Raw genomic sequence first — 24,486 nt, 5'->3', positions numbered from 1 at the left:
ACAAAAAAAGAAAATAATTACATAAAAAAATATTATCCTAACAAAACTGGTATCAGTATAAAACATACTTCTCATTCACAGCATACCGACACTGTAAAACTCAAACTTTAGGCGTTTATAAATATGATAATGAATTTTCAGATTTTTTTCATATTTTACCTGTAATGTGCATTTTTTTGTCAAGTATCCACTTTCATACAAGCTTTTGCATATTCAAGCACATTTATATAGCATTTTAGCTTTGTTTTCTAATGAGTCAAGGCGCAATCCATGATTTAACGTACCCACTTAAATGTCAGCTGTGACATCATTTATTTCCTCTTTTTTATATTTTGTTGTCGCAAATACATAAATAAATATATAAATATAGTTTAATACATACGTGGTTCAATAATTTATGTTTCAACAAAGGGATGTTTGACAGTCGTCATTGTAAAGGTCCGATGTTTTTTGCATGTACATATTGAATATAAAAAAAAATATTATATGTAAGTTTTTAACTTTTTTCTAGTTTTGTTATTAAGCAAATAATATTCAGGTTGATGGAGCTGGAAAGAGCAATCAAGGGAACCAAGGTAATTGTAAATTGTTAACATACTATTCTATGTGTTATTCTTTTCATATTGAAATTCTAATTTCTTAGCTGAAATTGTAGTCTTGATTGTCAACAAGAACTCAAATACATTTGTTATCCCATCTCAAAGTTACAATTTGGAGAATGGCTTCTGCTTATTTATCCACCAGAATTTAAATTATAGAAACCTATGACACAGCTACCTCTGCGTTTTTGGACTTCTAGGTCGAATTGGGCGACAATAGTCATCCCAGTTAAAAAAATATACGACTAACGAGACGATTTTGATCTTGAAATTATAAATTTCCTTTTTATGTGCAGTAATGTACCAGCATCTGATGCATAGAACTAAATGATATAAAGATTGCGACTGACGTAAAATTCTGTTTTTTTATAAAAGTGAGCAGGTTTCCTTTGTATGCAATGAGCCAGATGGTGGTATAGTCACACCTTAACATATTTCACAAATGATGAAAGAATATTTTCCACATAATAATCATTTAGAACAGATGTTAACAGAAATTGACACCCCATCTCGAAATGTGAACAATGACTGCTGGTTTATTGGTTGTCAGGTTTTCGCAATATTCCAAGGGCACAATCTTTATCCGTAACCAAACATTTATTGCAATGTTAGACCGTGAGTTAAGTGATCAACCTAGAGAAGCATATATTGCGAAATCTATTCAGAAGATGGTATCATTGATATCGATGTGTTCAAACGAATAGAGCTCGGTGTTATCATAGGACAGACTAGTTGTAAGTAAAGATACTCAATAGACATCATCTGTTCAGAAGTATGCTAGGGATTGCTGTCTTTTAAAGTTGTTATCGAAGGCGATCATCCAAGTTTTCAGAAGTTTTTCGGAAAGACGACACTAAATCTGTCAACGAATTAAATCTTTTTCAAAATTGTAACTTAATCGAAATGAGGTTTACTGTACAGTCGTTGCTCAGCATAGTCAGAGAGTTAAAAGAAATCTGACATTGAGAAGCTAAAACTGACAGACATCTTAAAATGTGAAAATGTAGAGAAGACAACTTTGCGTGAACAGTTTGGCAACTACTCGGCTAGCTTTGACCAAGCACGTGCTTAAACCGATATTAACATTAAAAAGCTGAATCAACAAGTTGTTGAATTTGATACAAAATTTATCTAGATAAGATGAAGTATTTTGATAAAGAACTTTCACGATTTAACATAGTTATCAGTAATCTTCCAAAATCAATCAACGAAGTTAAAAATACTTCTCAGAAATAGGATGCCGCTATAGTCTTCCCATCGAAAGCCCCATGTGCGCTATGGCGTCCAGCATGATAATCACTCCAATGACTTTTACAAAGCATACAACCACGGCTAACAATGCATTTATTAAGCATTTCTCCGTCTTAAAATCGGGCAAAATATTTTTAAGGTGTGGCACATGAAGGATAAAAGCCCAGAGATTTTATTGATTAACCTATTAATTGTACCTGATTATCACCAGAAATAACCATCAAAGTGTTTGTAAAGGTTGCCTTTTAAGATATAGATAGGTCAAATGTATTTGAAATACCCTACGGAAAAATGGCAGGAAAATTTTCTGCACCATTTGCCTATATAAGCAGTCAAAAAATATCTACGTCACAGATGCTTCAGGATAAACTTAGCTAGCTTTTTGGTTGTTTTCTAGATGTACTGAATATGTTTCAAATAAAGAATGACTAAATGATGTGCCATCCATTGCCTGATTCTTAAACAAATTGGTACTTAAATCGTTGTTACCAAGTCTTTTACTTTTCAATATGTTCAATCTGTTTAATGTCGTGTAAAGTCTGAGGTATTATGTCGTCTACATTATGCCTTAGTGCTTAAGCAATCTAATTGTGATATATGTGTGATATCTGAACATGAGTAGAAAGTGACTATGTTATCTGTCTTCAATAGAAAAAGATTATACTTCAGTACTTGGACCGTGAAATTCCCCACTCATCAACCAAAGTATGATGATTGCTACCCATATACCTCTAATTTACGAATCTTTTTGTCGCCAAAATACACAATGGATCATTTTTTTGGCTACTTTCTATACCTCGTTGAGGCAAAAATCCATTTTTTGTTCGTTTTTTTTATTTTTACGAACTTCTTTTTCTTTCAAAACAAAGTAAATTGTAACATAAAGATTCAACATGTAGCACAATGTCTCAGCTATTAAATTATATCAGGACAATTGCGGTAACACTTAATATTTTGGAGTAAAATGAAGAAAAATATACCCTTACACAACTAAAAATCGCTTAAATAGACGTATTTGTCAATGTCATAAATGGCTAATTAGATATTTTTTTGTTTAGTATTATCACAAGTAACATTTCTGAAGTTCTTTGGATGACCATTGTATTATCCGAATTATTCGAGCCTGTATGAAAGGTCGCAATTCCTTTTTAACCCTTAATGGAGTAACTTCAAGAGAATTTTATCCTAATGTTCTTCTTAGACTATAGTTATCTGTGGTATTGTCGATACTTTTCTATGATTGCAAACTTTGGTCAGATCTGAAGCAGAAAGACATTCAACAGCTGGAGCGGTTCAACACTTAGTTGTGAAAATTATCCTTGACTTAAAACCACATACTAGATCTGTTATGTGTCGAAGTCTTCTTGGACTGCATCCAATTTAATCACAAGTTGATTAGAGAAAGCTGTATTTCTTATAAAAGGTATATACGTTAAAAGATACCTACTGGTCTAAACACATTTTGGTCGGAAATTATCAGTATTTCATGCCAGCTCTTCCCTAATTGTAGGAAAATTTCATCCAGGATTTTCTGAACAGATTGACTTTGTGGCATTGCTATGAGTCATCTTTTAAGTACTTCCTTTAAGACATGTCGTCTTTCTTATGTAAAATAATACTTGTAGCAAATGTTAGAACTGAAAATATTTGTACAGTTGGCTATTGGAAAACATTTTTACACAACGTGTAACAGAGATTGTCTGATAATATACAGAAAATATTTTCCATTCTGTGAAAACTATGATTTTAAAATCAAAACTTTTTTACAAACATAAAAAATCAATATTGATAACATCAGAAAGATCTATGTTTTTTCGACATCAAGAAGACATTTATCAAAAACATCATTAAATCTATTAAAAAATATGAACAAAATATTTCAATATTTTCCAAACCATTTATCAATACATAAACATCATTCACAATATTATCATTATTAACATTAGAAAAATATTTCGTGAAGTTTAAGGTTAGGTTAGGTGGTTATCCGATGCGCATTGGGACAATTTCCTTGATCCGCCACTCTTATATTTTCATTATGACCCACATAATGAGCTAATAAAAAATTGGAGTTGTATAACCGATACGAATTTTCAACGACACGTTTTCCTCTCGTGTATTTTAGTTTTTATTTTTGATCAGTTAGTACTTGATAACAGGTTGACATCAAAGTTAGAAATGCACCATCGTATCATAAAACATGTGTACAAGATTTAAAAAAAAAAAACTTATTGTATATGACATTTTCGAAATTTATTTACAGGGTGTGAAAATAACAACAGTTTTTACATTCTCCAGATTTTGGATTTGATTGACCAATCATATTGAATTAAAACATAGTTGTCCAAGGGTGCATTGAAATATCCCCTTTTGCCAATTTATAGCCTAATTTTATGACATACAAAATATATCAGAATTTAGAAATTAAGCATAATTATCTAGATCTTGACCAAGCAATAACGGATAATTCAGTTACGGCAATTTTCTGTAAAGGAATCCAGTAAACACATTAGTATTGAAATATATTTACAGCAAATGGTAAGGAATACATTCTTTATCAACATAGAAAGAAATCCTGAACTGCGTACAGGTTTGCATTTTTGGTTTTCTTATGTTCATATTGTAGGGTGCCTTTAAAAATGTGTTTTTGAAAATCATGTGCCAGTATTACTATTGTAGTTTTCGTATTCTTTTTATTGAATCATCAAAATCCATGATTTTCCTCTATCTGAGGAACTAATCGATAAATGAATGCATCTATTACAAATGTTTTTACAGGTCTTGTTTTCGAGTTGCTTTTAGTAAGTCGAATTTTCGTTAAATAAAAGAAGAGAATTAGGCCATTGCTACATGTAACAAGATTGATGTTGTGACGGAGGTGGTCACAATATAACGATCAACAATTTCATGATATCCACTATTAATCTTTTGAAGTGACGACTTTAATCTTGTTGCAGTTTATAATTGAATCTGATAAATCATCACATTTGTCGTGTAGTTAGTTTAGCTAGTGATTCTTACTCCTCTGTCTGCCATAAATAGTAGATAAAAATATGTGGCACACTTTTTTGTGGCTTTAATGACAATCGTATTAAATTCATTTGAGTTGATGAAATGAAAAAAAAACAACTCTGCATTACATATTAGCACAAAGAACAGTTTACAAAAACAAACTAATCATTACCTATCTTTTGAATAAACTGAGAATTTTCAACCAATGGCTGATATCATAAAAAGAATTTGGTGAGATACCTTTTGAGGCGAATTTACCCATATTCCTAATTTGGGAGCATGTTACGCAGATATTTATTGCGTTCAAAGAAATCACAGTAGTTAGTGCTTGATCTAACGTAGGGAATCAATTGTGAAATATAAACACCATATGTAGGGAATAAAGGTATATTGTTGCACAGGTAATTATTAAATAACACTATAACGATAAAGTTGAAAACGATAGCACTTTTCGTATATCCGTTACATACTTCATTGCGTGCATTATAAAGCTAGAACATTGTTGCTTCTAGGAGATAATTTGACTGTGTTTTTGGATATAAACCACTAAAATCCACCAAAATCTTTCGTAACGCAGTGTTAGCCAATCATTTGCACGATATGAGTGACGCTGACAATCAGCTGACTGTTCCTATACGACCCGGTTTGCACTCATATGTATATTACATGACGGACTGAGGGGTTTCTTAATGTCCTTGGCTATCGTTTGGGGTCTCTCACGACGGTGTAAATCTTCAAAGTGTTTACACAGTCCCGGGCATAGTCAAACCCGTGAATGTACATCATTGTGTATTCGGGGAAATTAGTAGTCATGTGACCCCGTTCATTCATTAAATTAATTAAAATTAATGCATTATTACGTGATTTAATGTCGATCCGTGACCTAGTGATCCAATTTGTGATATGCACGCTATAGATAACATTGTATAACCTACAGGATTTGCTGAATCTTTGACTCAGCACATTTTGACGGAGGTGGTCAAAACAAAAAAATATCTCAAGTGCCGAATCCCCAAAAAGGGATTATCCACGACCAAGAGCGCACTCATGGCATGTATGTTTGCAATTTTCTTCTTTTTTTCTGAAGGAGGGTCAGTAGGGTGACCGAAAGCATTTTTTAGGCCTAAACAGATGGTCTATTTATTACTCCAGCAGTGCTAGAGATTGTCTGGCAAGTTTTTTTCTGACTTGGTTTGGGGTATGAAGGAACAGAATTCCAACCTGTTACATTGTAGGATTAGTCTATATATATGCAAATAAAGATTGTAAAGAAAAGTTTATGACAGTGCTGTGAAATATGCTGAATTCTGAATGTGCATAAACGTTATGTTGGTTCTGGAACCAAATGATACTGGCAATGCCTCTTTCTATATATTACACTACTGCAAATCAAGTATATAGTTTTTGTCCAAGGATTTACCTTTATATACCGGTATTGTAATTTTGTTTTGTTTTTTTTTCGTTTGGTACATGACTGTTAGTGGGATTTTTTTTCTATTATGCAGATTCATTCTCCTTTGGTAGAGAACTGTTTAACTATCACTAATATAGAAACAAAGACATTATACATGTAAATTCTTAGCAAATCATACACTACTAACTTGGTTCTAAGGAAGAGTAATTGTACATGTCGTCGTCGTCCATATTCACTTGGTTTTCGTGCTGTTACTTTATGGTTATGGTTGATCAATTTTTATATGATTTTGACTGCTCTTATTTAAATTTGGGTTTATGGCCCCTACCATTTTAAAATTAGGGCCATCCATGTAACTGACATACACCACACTGATGGCTTCTGTTAATCTAAAAAAAAAACTGAGAGTCCAGAATTTTTCCAAGCTAACCTACATAAATTGAAATGGTCAATCCTTATTAAAAGAACATAGCAAGTTCAACACTTCAATGCAAATACACCTTCAAGGAAGAAGCAAAGTAATATGTATATGTCTTATGGTTGTGGCAAGTCATTGTGAAATTTGTTCCGCATTTATTGATATCAGTAGATATTTAGTAACACATGTTAATAGATATTTAACGACATACACATGTATACATAATTCAATTATTGGTTACAGTGAAAGGAGTTTTCTAGACGATGCAAACACGTTTACCCTACCTGTGCACCTGGTCCATACTCCCAGTTTTAAGTGAAGTCCGACCTTCTCATTTACTTTTGTTGCTTTGTATGTATTATTTTAGTTACTTTATTCTCGTTGTTGTGTTTGTCTGTTTTATATGTCTAGTTTTTGTCCCTGGATAACATTCCTTTGATTTCCCTTAGAATCTTGGTTTCATTAGTTACTCTTTCAAGACAAAACGCATGTATATTAAAATTTGCTTTTTGGGCAATACCAGTCTGCACCCATACTTACCCCTCGGACAATACCAGTCTGTATCCACACTTGTTAATAATTTATAATATTAAAAATAATAAAAATAAAGTCTTTGTTAGCATAAATCTTAGTGCAGACATGACCATTGTTGTCACATTCGAGATGTAGGTCCAAAAACGATGCAAAACAAGCTGCTTCTGTAGTCTCTTTTATTTCAAGCTCTGGTGGATATATTGAAAGCTTCCATTTACCAAAAGAAGGTTTCTTAATGGACAATACATCATCAATATATCTGTATACAAATTAAAGGATTTAGCATCTTTTATTCTTTTATATACTTTTAATACTTACGAGATTATAAAAAAAGTCTCGTATGAATATAAAAAGAAATCCGCTAGTTAGTTCCCATTGGAATGCCAACTTGTTGTGAAAATGGGAAAAATATGTTATCAATGAAACAATGAAGTATGTCACAAACCTGTTTTGCTGGGTACCACATTAAAATATGTGTAATTGTAACCAAGACCAACATATTTTTCGAATCAGCAAATTATTTACGAATAAATTCTTTCAATCGAGATTATAATTTATCATGTGGTAACGTAGTGCATAGAGTTGAGAAGTCAAAAGTTTGGAAAGAATTGGTTTCCGAAAATTTTAAATTTTGAAGTAAATCTTTAAGTATCCACATATGACTGCCACTACGAGAGTATGTGGTATTGCAACCAGCTTGCTGTCTGTCCTTCACTACGGACAATATTTTGTAAGGTAAATTGACATCTTGGTATTGAAAGAAAACATAAATTTCCTATGGTTGTTTAGAAATTCATCTTTGTCAAATATAGTATGTTTGTAAAGTAAAGTAACATTATTTTAGTTTACTGGTAAAAAATAGTCTTTAGAATTGAATAATAATTTACTAAATGATCAAACACAGCTTATTAAGAAAAGTACTTTTAAAGATTTAAACTACATTCATTAGTTGATTGTCAATGCATTATAGGCCACAGTTTGTAATGACTAAGGTTAACAATCTTTTTTTAAATGATTTTCTCGTTGAATGTCGGTACTTAAACTACCTTTTAATGAATGACTGTTATTTTGAAATAACCTCAATGCCCGTGGGGCACACTTTAAAATAAAGAGTGCACCACGTGATTGAGGTTATTTAGTCGTAGACCGAAAAAGAATATAACAGTCATTCCTTAATAAAATTTGAATAAATGTCAGTTATGACCATAACAAAGTGTAAATTATACCATTCTCTAGTGTATGGGTAGCTTGTGCTCTACATACGAGTGATTTACTTGTTTCTGGTAGAACATTTTTTTGTGAAATTTAAATATACGTAATAGGTAAAGAGTAATCAAGGGAACTAAGATTATGGTAGAAATCAAAACAATATAATCCAGATGAATGATAAACAAAACCTATACTTAGTTTTTAATCAAACTTCTTTCAGAGAGAAATTCGATGATAACTTGAATTTCTAAGAATGTGTTTATTCTAAGTATAGGAATGTGTGTATTAAATCTTGTTAAATGGTCCCTATGCGTTCACTTATCATTTAGATTTAGTATATACAATTCACTCATTTTCGATGTTACTGGTACATCATGAGGTATCTCAAAAAAAAGCTCTTTAAAAAAAAAAAAAAAAAAAAAAAAAAAAAAAAAAAAAAAAATTCAGTTTATCAATTGATGTGCATCTGTTGTCAACAAACAATTCAAATCAGTAATTGAAGCCCAAAAAGAGTATTGTAAACCAGTTATGGATATTCAAATTCAATAACAAAAATGTTATTTAATTATAAACAAGTTAAGCAGAAATGGTTTTGTAGCCTACCTAAATTTGTATTGAAATCGCGATTTTTCATATTCAAGTTATTGTAAGAAAAAAAGATGAATCACACTGACAAAACTTTTAGATTTTAGTTTCAGGTACACCATCTTTAGTTAAATTCAGCATATACAACACAGATAAAATCAATGATGTTATCTTGGACAAGAAGACATTTTCTTCAAATAAGAATTAGTGTCCTTTTTGGTGTCTTATTCGGAGCCCTATTACCTTACCAAAACTTTCCATTTTCCTTACGTGATCGGAAAGTTACTTACATACAATGCACAATCCAGGAAGAAAAGAAAATACCTATTCTCATTGGAGTAATAACAGCTAAAAAATATCTAACCACACGAGCAAGAGCAGTCGTTGATACCTGGGGACAGACATGTGAAAGAAGTAGAGCTTGTAAAGTTGTGTTTTTCTCCAGCTCTAAGTCTGCTTCGAATGAAGGAACCCCACTTGTCAGTCTCCCGGACATTGACGATCAATGTCCTCCACAAAACAAGTCATTATCGATGTTCAAGTATATGTATGACCACTATATTGATCAATTTCAATGGTTTATGAGAGTACATGACGATATTTATCTAAAACCTGAAAAATTAGAACTGTTTTTACGTTCCGTTAATAGCTCTAATCCTCATTTCATTGGCAGTGCATGCCTTGGCATTAAAAAAGAAAGAGACAAACTATTTCTAGGTAAAGATAGCTATTACTGTTGCGGAGGGGCGGGAATGGTTTTCAGTAACGCTGCCTTAAGAATGTTTGCTTCACATATTGAATACTGTAAAAGACACCTATTATCAACACATGAAGATGTCGAGGTATCAAGATGCGTTCGTAGATTTACTGGGTTGCTGTGTACACGGTCATTGCAGGTAAAATTATTAACCTCGAATCCGCTCTGCATATACACTTAACACTGCCATCCCCAAGCTTTCTACGAAGTTCTTGTACAAATTCAACGTCTTTGATTTCAGTATCATCGTATCATCAGCTCATTGAAAAGGTTACATTATTTACCTAAGTCACTTTATTCATACTTGACTCTGGAAACTGTAATCATTACCCTAATCTTATATATAGTTCTGTGAGCTACATAAAAACAACAACAAAAATAAACTGCCTTTGGATTAAAGCCGTCGTTTTCATTTTTTATTTCGACAACCATGCTCTGATTAAACGATTAGTAGTGGCCATTTAAAATGTGAGCGTTGACCTCTATCTGTTATAAATGTTCTTCTCATACATTTTCATCAATACTCTTAAGTTAAGGTAGTCATTGGAGTACATTATGGGGTTGTTTGTTAATATCGCCATAGTTGATTACCTTTTTTGCTAATTTTGACAGCGTAAAATTACAACGTACATGTATACAGTTAGAAGAAGTCTTCTTTGTTATAAAATAATGCGGACAATTGTATTTTTTTCAGGTTGCAGATTATTTTCATCTAGTTTACAGTCCAATTAAAAAATCGGATCTTGGAACTATCGATTTTAATGCTGCAATCATACTACATCCTGTGAAAGATGCCAGGCTGCAGTACAATCTCCATGGCTTTTTCTACAGATCCAAAATAATGCATCTTCAAGAAAGAGAGAGTCGGTTATTGACAGAAATACAAAACATCGATAAATCGTTATACAGTCATACGTTTAAAAAGGATTTCCAATCGGTAGATAATATTTCATACTCAGTACGTGGTTCTCAAACATCAAAAGATGATAAGTGGCACTTTATACCAGAAATAAGAATTAAAGATCTGAACAATCCTCGTTCTCACAATAAAAACAGTAAACATTTGATGGATGTCCTTCACAGTGTTAATAACAGTGTTATGAACAAAATTAAAAAGTATTATAACAGGAAATCTTCCAAAAATTGTAATCGTATGAATAAAATGTATCTTTACAAAAGAATAAACCCATTTCGTTTTGTTGAATACATTATTGATCTGCATCTTTCTGATGGAAAATGTTCACAACGAAAATCAAATGTAAAAAATTGGCATCGTGAGGTAATAAGACATCATTTTCAAGAAATCGAAATAACAGAAAGTCCTTTTACTGCAAACAATATCGATAACTTAAACTTTGTGTCTTCGAAGGAACAAGGAATACCAAATGATTCTAAAAAGACCGTCATCCATTTTATATTGCCCCTTGCAGGAAGGATTAAAACGTTTAAATCTTTTATGGAAAACTACGAAAAAGTGTGTATACAATCACACCAGGCAACAGAACTTCATATCAGTTTAATGAATGACAAACTAAATAAGTCATCCAAGCTAATTGATATCATTGAACAACATCGTGCAAAACACAGGGAACATAACATAGAAGTGATTTATACAGATAAGCCTTTTGCCAGGGCTGACGCTCTAACTGTTGGGATTTCTAGACTAAGCAACGATTCTCTACTATTACTTATTGATGTTGACATTATTTTTGATAAAGAATTGCTGTATAGAATTCGCATGAACACGGTAAAAGGTAATCAGGTGTATTTTCCTATTGTTTTCAGTCGATATAATCCGATAATTGGGTTGTTTGATAGCATACGTAACAAAACAAAAGGATCAGATTTTGAAGAGGATGAGGGATTTTGGCGATGGTTTGGATATGGAATTGTCTGTTTGTTTCAAGGTGACATTGTTGCAGTTGGTGGATTTGACACATCTATCAAGGGTTGGGGACAGGAAGATATTGACCTTTACACCAAAATTGTCTCAAAAGGAATTGTAGTGCATCGATCGGTCGATATAGGTTTGTCACATCCATACAAGCCAAAAGTATGTGACCCTAATTTGAAGAAAAACAGATATAGAATGTGCATTGGATCCAAATCAGAAACTTTTGCATCACAGCGACAGCTTACAAAACTAGTACAACGTTCCCCAGGGATAATACCTAACTTATAGAAATAAAACCAATAAGTATGAGTGTACAATTTGCCGACAATTATACTTGACTAAACTTAATACTGGTTCTTTTTTTTTGACAAACAGTTGATGTGAACCATATAGACAAGGCCTATATTTGACCCATGGTGTCACCTAATAATATTAATTTTACAAACTGTATAAAAATTCTAAAATGTAATTGTAAAAATAAAAAAAAATAAAAACAAAACAAAACAACCCCCCCCCCCGAAAAAATATGAATATTTATAAACTTTAATTTTTGTTTAGTCATATACTGTAAAATGTACATAATTGTATTTTAAAAAGTAATCAAGGGAACCATGGTTATAGCGGTAATCAAAAGAATGTAATCCAGGGACAAAGACCAGAAATGGAAAACAAACATACACAACAAAGAACATACAGTAACTAAAATCATACGCATAAAGTAACAAAGGCAAATGAGCAACTCAAACGCCACTAAAAACTGGGAGCATGGACCAGGTGCACCGGTAGGGTAAGCGTCCTCTGCTTTTTTAGATACACCGGCAGAGTTGCTCATAAAAAGTCAAGTACGGGGTAGAAGAAAGAGGAAAGGAAAACTTTTCATGGCGCAGATGATACACCGTAGCGATCCGCGATTTCATGATGACGGCCATAAAACTTCTGTAGTGATGACCTCAATCTTGTAGCAACATAACTCTGTTCCAGAAACTTCCTTGTTAGAATTATAACGCGATACAGTAAGTCTGCGTAGTTTCGGCAAGCTTTGGTATAACGTATGAGTTATATGAACACTCCATACGCAGATGCTGAAGGGATGTTGCCACAGATAAAAGGAAAATTGGCAATTATGAATGAAAAGTCATCACGTTTGTGCTCGATGAGATGTATCAAATCCCCGAAATTAGAATTGTAACTATTATCTGAATAGAATAGCATTAAAACCTATGATTTTTTAACACTGTATACTTCTATTCCCCATACTCAGTTAAAATCCCAACTTCAAAATATTTTACATCGTTGTTTTTCCAAAAAGATGGTAAACCTAGATACAAATATATAGTTCTTGGTAGAGATTCCTCATACTTTGTAAGAAATAATTCAAAATCATCTTCCATATATACAGAGGAAGGTGTTTACAAAATGTTGGAAAGCCTAAATATTTATTTTTGATATTTTGTTTAAAATGCTCACGTTAACAGAAAACAATATTTGAATTTTCATCGAACCCTTGTTTACAGGAGATTAAAATTATACAGAATGTACTTAAATTCAAAATAAAGGGAACAACTCTGTAAATGACATAAAAATACAGTAGAAGCCTTTGGATTTTCAATATGAATTATCTCCTAAGAGCAGGATGATAGGAATGAATGATTTTACATTATATAAACCTATAAATCAACTTAATAACAAAAATAAAAATGTGTATTACATATTACATAATTTACATAATTCACAGCCGGAGTACTACTTAAAACCAATATCATTTTGTTATATCATTTAACCTCATCTTGTTATACCACCGTTTCAAAAGCAAGACGAATGTAGTGGTTATGCTGTTGCTATCCATTTGCCGTCCCTAGTCCTAATCAATAACACTCCTCAAACTGCTAAATTGAATTTGCTGAAACTTTCACACTTTCTTTTTTAAACATGGTGCCATTGTACACCTGCTAATTTGTTGTTTTCATCTGAATGATTTTTCGGGGTCTCCGGAAGCAAAAAGTCAACTTGACAATCTCTGAATCCGAACCTTACAATATGTACCAAAGGTCTGTTCTGCTGATTTTGATCAAATGAAACAAAAATCTTGAATAAATATATCAATATGTTTTTGCTCTAAGGCATCCGTGACATTACCACCGCTGGTGGAGATTTTCTCTCCCCGCACGGTAATGCAACTCTGTAGCTTTTTTTTTTTGAAAAATGGAAAACAGAGTTGAATAGACCGACTAGGGTGTCATCTAGGTTAACAAGGTCATCATTTGCCACACCCAGGAACAGAGTGGTAAGTGAATTTACTGTTCCAAGGAATATGCTAACGGAAACACAAGTATTGACTTATATTCACCCAGAAGGTGAACAGCAACTTCAAACTATATTTTAAGCATGACACTTCACGAAATTCTAAAACTCCCTTATTCTAATTCCATCACTCATATTTCTCAATGCAGATCCAAAATTAGCAGTTCACCCGAATTAACCAATAATATAACTGGCAAAACCTATCTTCCTAGTTCTTATGAACCTCTAGACTGCTCTGCCGAAAATTTCATTTACTGGATCGAGTGTTCTTTGTGTGGACTGATATATGTTGGTAAAACTGAAAAAAACATTTCGGAACTGTATGAATATACATATCGACAATGATCATGATCAATGTTTGAACAGGGAAGTTCTTTGTATCAAGAACCATCATGCTAACAACCCGAAACTTAGTAGACCGTACCGCACCGATAGGGAGTTGTTTCGGAATAAAGAGAGGTACTGCAATGCCTTACGGTTGTAACGATAATATCAAAGGCATCATGATTTTTTTCAGTTCAGGTAACAGTGAAATAAATTTAATGTTGTTTGATATATATCCAAGAAATAAACGTAGCCATGACCAAAGTCGACGGAAGCCTAGGGGAAACGATGCACAATGTCCTGCAACTTCATATTCACTTTCATACACATAAAATAACCCTTTGTCTCGTTGACAACAACCGTTATGAGTTCTTTACATTTGAACCAAACTTCTTTTACTACCAGTCAACTTCAGAAAGATCTAAGAGATTTCGCACTCGACGATTGGAGAAGGTGTCGACCATTTTCGATGAAATGCGGATTGTCTAGCATTATATCTGACGTGGCTCAGTTTCGTCATTTTGAATGTGAAACGGAAGTGAATCCATGTACTATTTTTCAATAAAGTAATATAATGCTATTAACATCAGCAATATTCATCATGAAGAGGTAGTTTCCAAAGTTCCACAATATTTCAAATATCTTTATGTCACTGGTGATTTGAATATCATCGAGAATGAACTCCCACTTAAGGTTGTTTCTCATGGTCTAAAATTCAGTGAATTCATAATGGATGATGTTGGTGATAATACAAGATCATAGACAAACGGAAAAAGGACCAAAACCCAGACAGGTTGGATTTTTATATTGATTTGACTCACATCATCCATGTTTTCCATTATCACTTTGAAATCGGACGATACAGATTTAACGAACATTATCAAAGTTCACATACATATGATTTTATGTTTACTACTTCATCTGATTATATACCAGCCATTCAATCAATACGTTTAACTTAACTACTAATAAACAAATAAAACTTGACCCTACACTAATTTAGTGTTTCGGCAATATAATATAGGTTGAATTATATTCATTAATTAAAAGTTCAATTAAAAAAAATAAAAGTAGCTGTCGTATTAAACATTTATTGAGAAGATTCATTATAGGAGAGGCCATTGGGCACGTTAGCGACACAAATGATAAGAATGGAATCGAAAGGACTTTTCCAATTTCATATTGATTCCTTTAGTTTTTTTTTCAGTCAAATATAACCTTTGTATCAAGGGCATTAAGGAGGTAGACCTAGGGTAAGGGGCACAACCCTTACAAATCATTGGAACGTTCACATTCAGCATTTTAAATCAATGTCATGTAGGCATCAAAGTAACTTAGATTGATTTCATTCTGTGTCGAATGAAAGTTTGATAGGCTTCGGTGTACTTGAATATGATATAAACATATCACTGACATCATGAGTGGTGTCTATTACCCTAGGTCTACCTCCTTAAGAAATTAATGTAAATTATTGGCTCTATATTTTGAAAGCGACTAATGTAATTGTATTTATAGTATAATCTTTTATTACAACATACGTCACATTACAGCTACAATTACGAGTAATTATAATATTTTAGATAGCATTATATAATTATAATGTTACCATGGCGAAATGGTTTATATTTGATAGTAACAAACCCATTCTCTGTTTTAAGAATTACGATAAAAGTCTTGTATCATTTTTTTTAAGAAAAAAACTCTGAAGTTATGTAAAATCTGAAGGTCAAATTAAGGTCTTGCGTTTATAGATAATTTCTATAAGACAACAAAATTAAAAAATACAACCAACATTACCATGGAACAAGAATAGTAAACTGATCAAACTCAAACCCACAATTAAGTAGCACTCGACATAAGAATCATGCAAATTGTGATTCATGGGTGAAAAACTTACATACTTTTATTTTTGATATTTTGTTTGAATTGCCATAGTAGACATGAATTAACAATCGGTTTGTCATATAACCCATGTTCTTAGGAGATAAAAATTATATAGAATGCACTGTAGATTTCAAAATTATCGAAGATAACTCTGTAAATGACACTCAAATACAATAGAATCTATTAGAATTTCAATGTTAATTATCTCCTAAGAGCAGATAAATTAGAATGAATAATTACACATTTCATTATATAGACCAATAAAACAACTTAATTACAAAAATAAAAATATGTAGCCTTTTTTTAGGGGTCTATCATATTTTTCAGAATTTCCATGATTCTTACAAAGACAGCTACTTAACTATTGACTAGGTATTATCCATGGAAGGCGCCGTATTAGTTTTGTTAGCTGTACCCTTGATGCAAGAGCTCTTTATTTCGCTCTAATGCATTTCATGTATTGATCTTTCTTTAAATCTGCTTCACATAATTTCGGCATGTATGGATGTGACATACTTATATAGGCAGATCGATGCACTACTAATCGTTTTGAAACAACTTTTTGGTAAAGATCAATATCTTTATTTCCCCAGCCTTTTATCGAAGTGTCAAATCCACCAACTGCAATAATGTCACTTTTGAATAAGCTGACCATGCCATAACTAGAATATTGCCAAAATCCCTTGTCCAAAGCAAACTTTGATCCTTTTGTTTCATTACTTGTGCCGTCTTCTAACGCAAATATCATATTATAAAGCCTGAAAAAAATTGGATAATACACCTGATTACCTTTCAAAGTGGTCATACATATTCTGTAAAGTAATTCTTTATCAAAGTTTATTTCAAGATCAATAAGGAAAAGTAGATCATAATTGCTTAGCCTAGAAATTCCAATAGACAGCGCTTCAGCCCTTGAAAAAGACTTGTTTGTATAAACCATTTTTATCTTCCTTCCTCGATGTTTTGCACGATAAAGCACAATTATATCCATAAGTGTTGATGACTCATTCATTAAACAGATATGCAGTTCTGTTGCCTTGTGTAGCTGCATACACACTTTTTCGTAGTTTTTCATAAAAGATCTGAAAGTATCAACCCTTCCAGCAAGAGGCAGTATAAAATGTATGACGGTATGTTTGGAATCCTTTCCTGTTTCTTGATTGTTCTTTGAGACTAAGTTTAAACTTTCCGTATTAGGATTCTCCATAACTTCGATTTCTTCAAAATAATGTCTTAAAAACTCACGGTGCCAATTTTTCATATTTGATTTTCGTTGTGAACATTTTCCATCAGAAAGATGCAGATCAATAATGTATTCAACAAAACGAAATGGGTTTATTCATTTGTAAAGATATATTTTATTCATACGATTACAATATTCTGAAGGTTTCATGTTATACTTCCTAATTTTGTTCATTATATTATTGTTTACACTTTGAAGCACATCTTTAAAGTGTTTAATTTTTTTATTGTAGGAACGAGGATTATTCAAGTCACTGATTTGAATGTTTGAAATAAAATGCCACTTTCTATCTTCTGACGTTCGAAACTCTTCTACTTTCATTGAAGATTGTACCCCTTTTTGTGACATTTGACTGTATACAGATTCATCATATTCTTTCATTTCCTGTAGTAAACGACTTTCTCTTCTTTGAAGCTGTTTAATATTTGATCTAAAGAAATACGCATGAAGCTCGTATTGCTGTCTAACATCTTCAACTGGATGCAGTGTAATTGCTCCTTTGAAATCAATAGTTTCAACATCGGACCTTTTAATTGGACTGGAAAATTGATGAAAGTATTTTTCAGTCTGAAAAAGACCGTAAACATTTTACACACCATGCCGTAAAACTGTGAATGTTTTAAGAAAGAGTAATCAAGGCAACAAAAGACTTGCGGAAATCAAAATAATGTAATCCACGGAAGACCTGACATGGAAAACAGACAAACAAAACAAATAACATAACGAACTTAATGAACAACTCGGTCTTAAAACTTGGAGCATGGACCAGGTGCACCGATATGGTGAGCGTCCTCTGCTTTTTTAGAAACACCCGAAGCCTAATTAAAAGAAGTCTAGTGTGATACCAAAAGTCTGTTGTAAGTTTTAAGTAAAATACAAAGTAAAGTATAAAATGAAGACCAACATATATATGTGCCTACAATGTAGATATCTAACAAGAAGTTATCTTATTGCTAAAAATTAGTTCAAATTTCAGGGCTGTGTAATATTTTAAATGAATAAAAATAGAGTAAGACAAAAGCAGTGGGTAGATTTTAAGTATTTTTCATTAATATGGTAACCAAATTATGTTTCTTTCAATTATTTTTTCATTATATGTAATTTATTGATACGTTTTTAACAACTACATGCAATGGTCTCTTTTTATACGACAGGTGAACACCATTTTTTTAATATAACAATGGAGCAAGAACATATGCTTATGAATTGTAAAATGTAGAAGAGGTTTATGTTGTGAAAAACCTGACTGATCTTATAACAAGTATTCTGAGTCTGAGTTAAAATTTTGGAATATTTGCTGAATAATATTTTCGTCGAAGACTGGTATTCATGCAGACATAGGAATACATATTTTGAAAAATATTCGTTTCTTGATTAAAATGGTTCATTTTTAAATAATGTGTTAAATGTCAGCCCTACTATGCTTAAATCAGCATGACAAATATGTTTCATGTTGCCCTGGTTTATTAATACACGAACCAATATGAGAATCTAAACGATTTATGACTTTTTCAATTTTCGACCCAGTTCTGCACGGAAAGTCGTACCGACCTCCACAGTAATAAGACACATACAACATGTAGACCCGAAAATATTATTATTAATGAAAAATCACTGAGGAAAATTAAAATGTTCCTTTATATTGTAACCAACAAATTAATAATACAAAAAATGCTCACTGCGATACAGATTTCCAAAGGGCGAATATGGATTTCCTTATGAACTGGCTTGTCAAACGGGCCAGGGTGTACAGACGGTTTAGATTAATTAAAAAAGTTTTATGAACTGGCTTATTTTTGGGAACAAAACAGACAAATCTCGAATCAACATCATGGACAATACCAATTCAGCCAGTTAGTAACACGACAACATTTGTATGACGCAATATTTTTACAATGGTTACTAGACAAAAGAAAAAAAAGAAACGCTATTAACTCTGTACTTCAGTTTCTTTTATACGATCTCTTAACACTTAAGGTTTTGCGACAAAATGTAAAAAAGACCCCTACCCCGCCGAAAAATTGCTAAAATTGACATATTTTTCCATGTCAACACACCCAGAGTATTATGCTTCAGTAGAAATGGCTTATTTTGTATTTTCTGTTTAGTATTATCATAATTTATACTTCTGGGGTTCTCAGAGGATATACAGAAGATGCTAGTATTTTTGATCGACAACATATTTGTCCAGTGTGGGGGATGCGTTTTTCAACAAACGGTCGGCATTTCAATGGGAACAAATTGTGCCCCTTTACTTACTGACCTATTCCTTCAGCTGACTTTATAGCTGATCTGATCCAAAAGAAAGGACATCGTTTAGCTAAATCCTTTAATCTCAGTTTCTGCTATATAGATGACGTTTTATCGTTTAACAATCCTAGTTCGGGGATTTGATCTCATCTACCATCTATCAAAAAGAAATTGAGATAAAGGATACTAGACAATTTGAGGTCAGCCTCATATATTGACCTACACTAAAGATCGATGGGAAATGAAAACTATCGACCAAACTATAAGACAAACGTGATGACTTTTTATCTAGAATTGTCAACTTTCCATTCATCTGTGGCAACATCCCTTCAACACCTGCGTATGAAGTTTTCAGATTACAACTCGTACGTTATGCCTGAGCTTACCCTAACTACGCAGACTTTATGTATCGTGCTAAACTTCTTACTATTAGGCTTCTGGAAAGGAGTTAAATTCTACAAGATTGAAGTCATCACTACAGAAGCTTTATGGTCGTATTCAGGAACTCGTGGATCGTTACGGGATATACATCTTCACCATGAAAACTGATTTGTCATAGTTTTCCTTTCCTCTTATGTATACCCCGGATTTCGAGCAACTCGGTGGGTATTCTATCTAGAAAAGCACCTAGTCTAAGCTCCCAGTTTTTAGTGGAGTCCGAGTTGCTAATCAACTTTTGTTAATTTGTATGTATTTATTACATGTTCTTTGTTGTGTATGTCCGTTTTGCATGTCTTGTCTTTGTCCCTGAATTACATTCTTTTGACTTACGCTAGAATATTGGTTTCCTTGATTACTCTTAGATTTCTAATACATGTATTACACAGATAAAACGAGGTATATCCGGTTGTATTTCACGTCTTTTTGGATTGACTACCAACTAATTTTGATACTTATCGGATGATATTCACTTGCAATGTGATGGGTGCCTCTGGTGGAGAAGGACATGTTTACCTTTTAGAAGGATCTGATTCTTTTAGCAGGTGCTTTAATTTTGTGTGTGCGGTGTAGATTTCTACATTTACAGTTTTTGATAGCCTTGTAGTTTAAATGTTAGTAAGGAGACGTATCGAAACCAAACGTTCCAATGATGAAAATTACTTGTACAAAACAATTCAAGAAAGCTAAAAGAATACGTACAGAAAAACGACATGTACGAACCTCACTATAAATTCAAAGTTAAACTCGGATACTCAGATTTTCCGGAAGAGTGAGTACTTTTGCGTCATAAAAGCTATTTATCATGATGTTGATAAAAGGTAAATGCCATCGAAATAGGAAGAGTATCATGACAGATGAGGATTCCTTGGTCAATCAGAAAATGAAATTGGGTTATGTGACAAATTTGAAGAACGACTTATATCTATTGGCAACATATTTTTCTCCAAGTTGCTGTTGCGTACGTCACTGAGCCTATCCTGAATATTTGTTCAATGACCGCAATTATGTAGTTGAGGAAAACTCCTTATCACGCTAGAACCACCGGAACGGTACTTGAAAGAAAATTTGATAATAGGAAAACAAGCTTGACTAGTTTTACATAACATTTAGGTGAGGTATATCCACTCAAGTCAATTCTGAGACATGATTCAAGACACAGGTGTCAATTACTCTGTAGGTGAAAGCGATATGACCGTGGTTGGAGGGAGTTACTTGATTTTATCATTCGGGGACATAGACCAGAACCAGAAAATAGAAACTGTTCAAATTAATTAAAAATATACATATAGGAAATAACGAATAAAGAAGCATCCCAGCTTTACCAAAAATATGGACCTCGTATATCGGAAGGATACGCGTTATTTGCTTTTAGAAACATCCATCGAGTTGCTCATCATATCATATCAAATCTAGTGTGAAACGAAATGTAGGAACTAAGACGTAGCGAACAATTTTTTTCCTATCACGAATTTTATATCATAACATTCAATTTAATATTCCTCAAAACTTTAGCCTTGTGACAACATAATCCTTTTTCCTATAACGTATTCGTAAGGATGACCTGTTTAATAGATAAATCTACCAAGTTTCTCATATGATGTCAAATCTAGTCTAAAGCGAACGGGAAAAGCTACGACATTGTGAACAAATCTAATAGTCACACCATAACGTTCAATGAGTTCATGATGTCTTCCATTTTATGTTAATTCAGTAAATAAACATACCAAGCAATTACGATAGTTTTTTTTACCTGCCTTGACCTCGTTAACCGCAAGCCTGTAAATCTTTGAACACACCTTGATACATCGATATCTCCATGAATCGATAAAACATGTATTTTACAGTACTTAATGTGCGGAACAAACATTCTTAAGGCGGCATTACTGAACACCAACCCCGCTCCTCCACAGCAATTACAATCATCTTTAACTTTAAATAGTTTGTCTTTTTCCTCCAACATGAGCTACTAATGAAATGAGATTTAGAGCTATCGATAGAATGCAAGAACAGTTCCATTTTTTCGGTTTGAGATAATTATCGTCATCTACTTTCATAAACCAGTCAAATTGATCAATGTAGTTGTCATACATGTATTTTAAAATCACTAATGATTTGTTTTGTGGAGAATAGTCACCATCAATATCCGGGAGGCTGATAATTTTAGTAATTTCATTCGATACAGAATTAACACTGGCAAAAAAGACAACCTGGCAAGCTTTGCTACTTCCACAAGTCTGTCCCCAAGTTTCAAAGACTGCTCTTGCTTTTGTATTTAGATAGTTTTCACACGTCAATACTCCGATAAGAATGCGTATTTTCTTTTCATCAAGAAATCTACATAATTTATGAGTAATTTTCGAAAGACGTTCGGAAGTTTTAAAAAAGGTTGAATCTGAAAGTAAAAATCTTCAACTTCATTTCTAATAAGACGATCTCATTTCCCAGTAATTCATTCTAAGATTTTATACTTACAAGAAAACATGCAAATCGCTCAATGCCAATTCACTAAATTGAAATATGACTATGATAAATAGTTTCATATTTTAAAAAAAAAAGATATTCTACCATCAAATAAATCGAAGGCTTTTAGATGTCTAATAAATTTATTGTGTAACTAGACATGAGATATTATTTACATAGTTATGTGAGCATTCAGGTATCAAATAATGAATTTATTGCGTAACTGGAAATGTGACATTTACTTAGTTATGTGAGCTTTTATATGTCAAATAATGAATGTATTGTCTAACTAGACATGTGAGCTTTTAGATGTCAAATAATGAATGTATTGTGCAACTAGACATGTGATATTATTTACTTAGTCACATGAGGCAAGGATAAAATTAACCAATTTAAAAACTTATCTGCAACGAGTAGAATTATCAAAAGAGTAATCAAGGGAACCAAGATTATAGCGGTAATCACAAGAATGTAATCCAAGAACAAAGACCAGACATGGAAAACAGACATACACAACAAAGAACACCAAGTAAAAAAAGCAAATGAGCAACTCCACTTAAAGCTGGGAGCATGGACCAGGTGCACCTGTAGAGTATGCGTCCTCTGCTTTTCTAGAAACACCCGCCGAGTTGCTCATAAAAAGTCAAGTCCGGGGTAGACAAACGAGAAAAAGAAAACTATGACCCTTACTTTATGCAAGCTGCCAGATATTAACTGATAGTTTGTTCATATTGAATACCACTTTTACTCTCATTCTTATCTGATGAATGGAGCAGTAACGAACAAATTTTAGTATATTTTATGAATACCAACCATTTCAAGTCAGTCATAACCCAATTTGAGTTACGAGGAAGTCACACATGCAATACCTTGTGAATGAATACGATTCTTACTCTCATTTTTCTCCATTGAAGGGAGGAGTAACGAACAAACTTTTTATAATTTTTTACGAAGATCAACAATTTCAATTTAGTCATAGCCAATAGCAGTCATAAGGAGGTAACACAATATTTTATGTAAACAATTCATATAAATGTTTATATGTACAATCATTAACCGTCCAACCAAGTTGTAACTAACTTGTTCTAACTTCTGAGAACTTCCTCGTCTGTTTATTAGTGTCATATGAAATAAGCTATAGATTTATAATATTTATATTTATAAATGTTTATATTCACCAAAGATAAGGAATGTCTTGCTTATATTTATTTCGCAGTCGTCAAATATGGCGATTTTGAGGTAAAAGATATGCCCAGGAATTTGTCGATCTAATTTCAACAGGTGGGCAGAGTACTCACGGTCAGTATTAATATTTTATTAAATTTACCTATTCATTTAATACGATATATAGTTGGAGACAATAGGTTAACCTGATATTATTTTTGTCACGAACACGGATGTTTTTTAACTATTGCAAAGTTGTCTGCTTTGCTGGCAGTATGATACTTGGTTGGAAATGAATTGTTTCACCATAATTTCAATATTGTTTGAAATGTAGGTAATTAATGTATAATCATGAAATGTAGGTCTTTGATGTATAATCGTGTTGTTATTTGATTTTTTAGTTTATTAGTTTATTTAAGAAGTGTTTTCGTTCTGTTACCGTGGATTATATAACTTTTGTTGTCGGGGCCTTTCAGAGCTCTGTGATTATTGACTATATTTATAAAGATAATAGGATTGTGTATTAGCCATTTCTGTTCCTTTTTCTACCGCTAATATTCTACTACTTCTATTTCTCGATTATTGACCTCTAGTTTTACCAATACAAAACCGTGTTAATTAATGCAATAAATGTTATAAAAACAAAGATGTAAGCTGTTTTCAGAAAAAAAAAACCATCATAATGCTCAAGATTCATATGATTCTGCTGAAAATAATGACGTTTATACCCTATTTGAAACGCTGCC

The 24,486-nt window shown here is 32.6% G+C and overlaps 1 protein-coding gene across 3 annotated transcripts; it reads left to right on the top strand.

Annotated features, from left to right (window-relative positions):
* Positions 1-476: 476 nt before the first annotated feature.
* Positions 477-12,076, top strand: LOC148614322 (chondroitin sulfate synthase 1-like). 3 transcript variants are annotated; one of them, XM_088588409.1, is made up of 3 exons: positions 477-575; positions 9,130-9,918; positions 10,474-12,076. In XM_088588409.1, exons 2-3 carry the CDS (start codon positions 9,184-9,186, stop codon positions 11,959-11,961), a joined length of 2,223 nt encoding a protein of 740 aa, XP_088444535.1. In that variant the 5' UTR covers positions 477-575; positions 9,130-9,183; the 3' UTR covers positions 11,962-12,076. The 3 variants fall into 3 exon arrangements, with proteins under 3 accessions (XP_088444535.1, XP_088444536.1, XP_088444537.1); XM_088588410.1 differs by having other exon boundaries at positions 9,123-9,918; XM_088588411.1 differs by lacking the exon at positions 477-575 and adding an exon at positions 1,101-1,333.
* Positions 12,077-24,486: the final 12,410 nt, after the last annotated feature.

Source organism: Perna viridis, chromosome 6 (genome assembly GCF_037379345.1).
Source record: "Perna viridis isolate PV_CMFRI_1.1 ecotype Kerala chromosome 6, ASM3737934v1, whole genome shotgun sequence".
NCBI lineage: Eukaryota > Metazoa > Mollusca > Bivalvia > Mytilida > Mytilidae > Perna > Perna viridis.
This window is presented reverse-complemented; position numbering and strand designations above follow the sequence as displayed.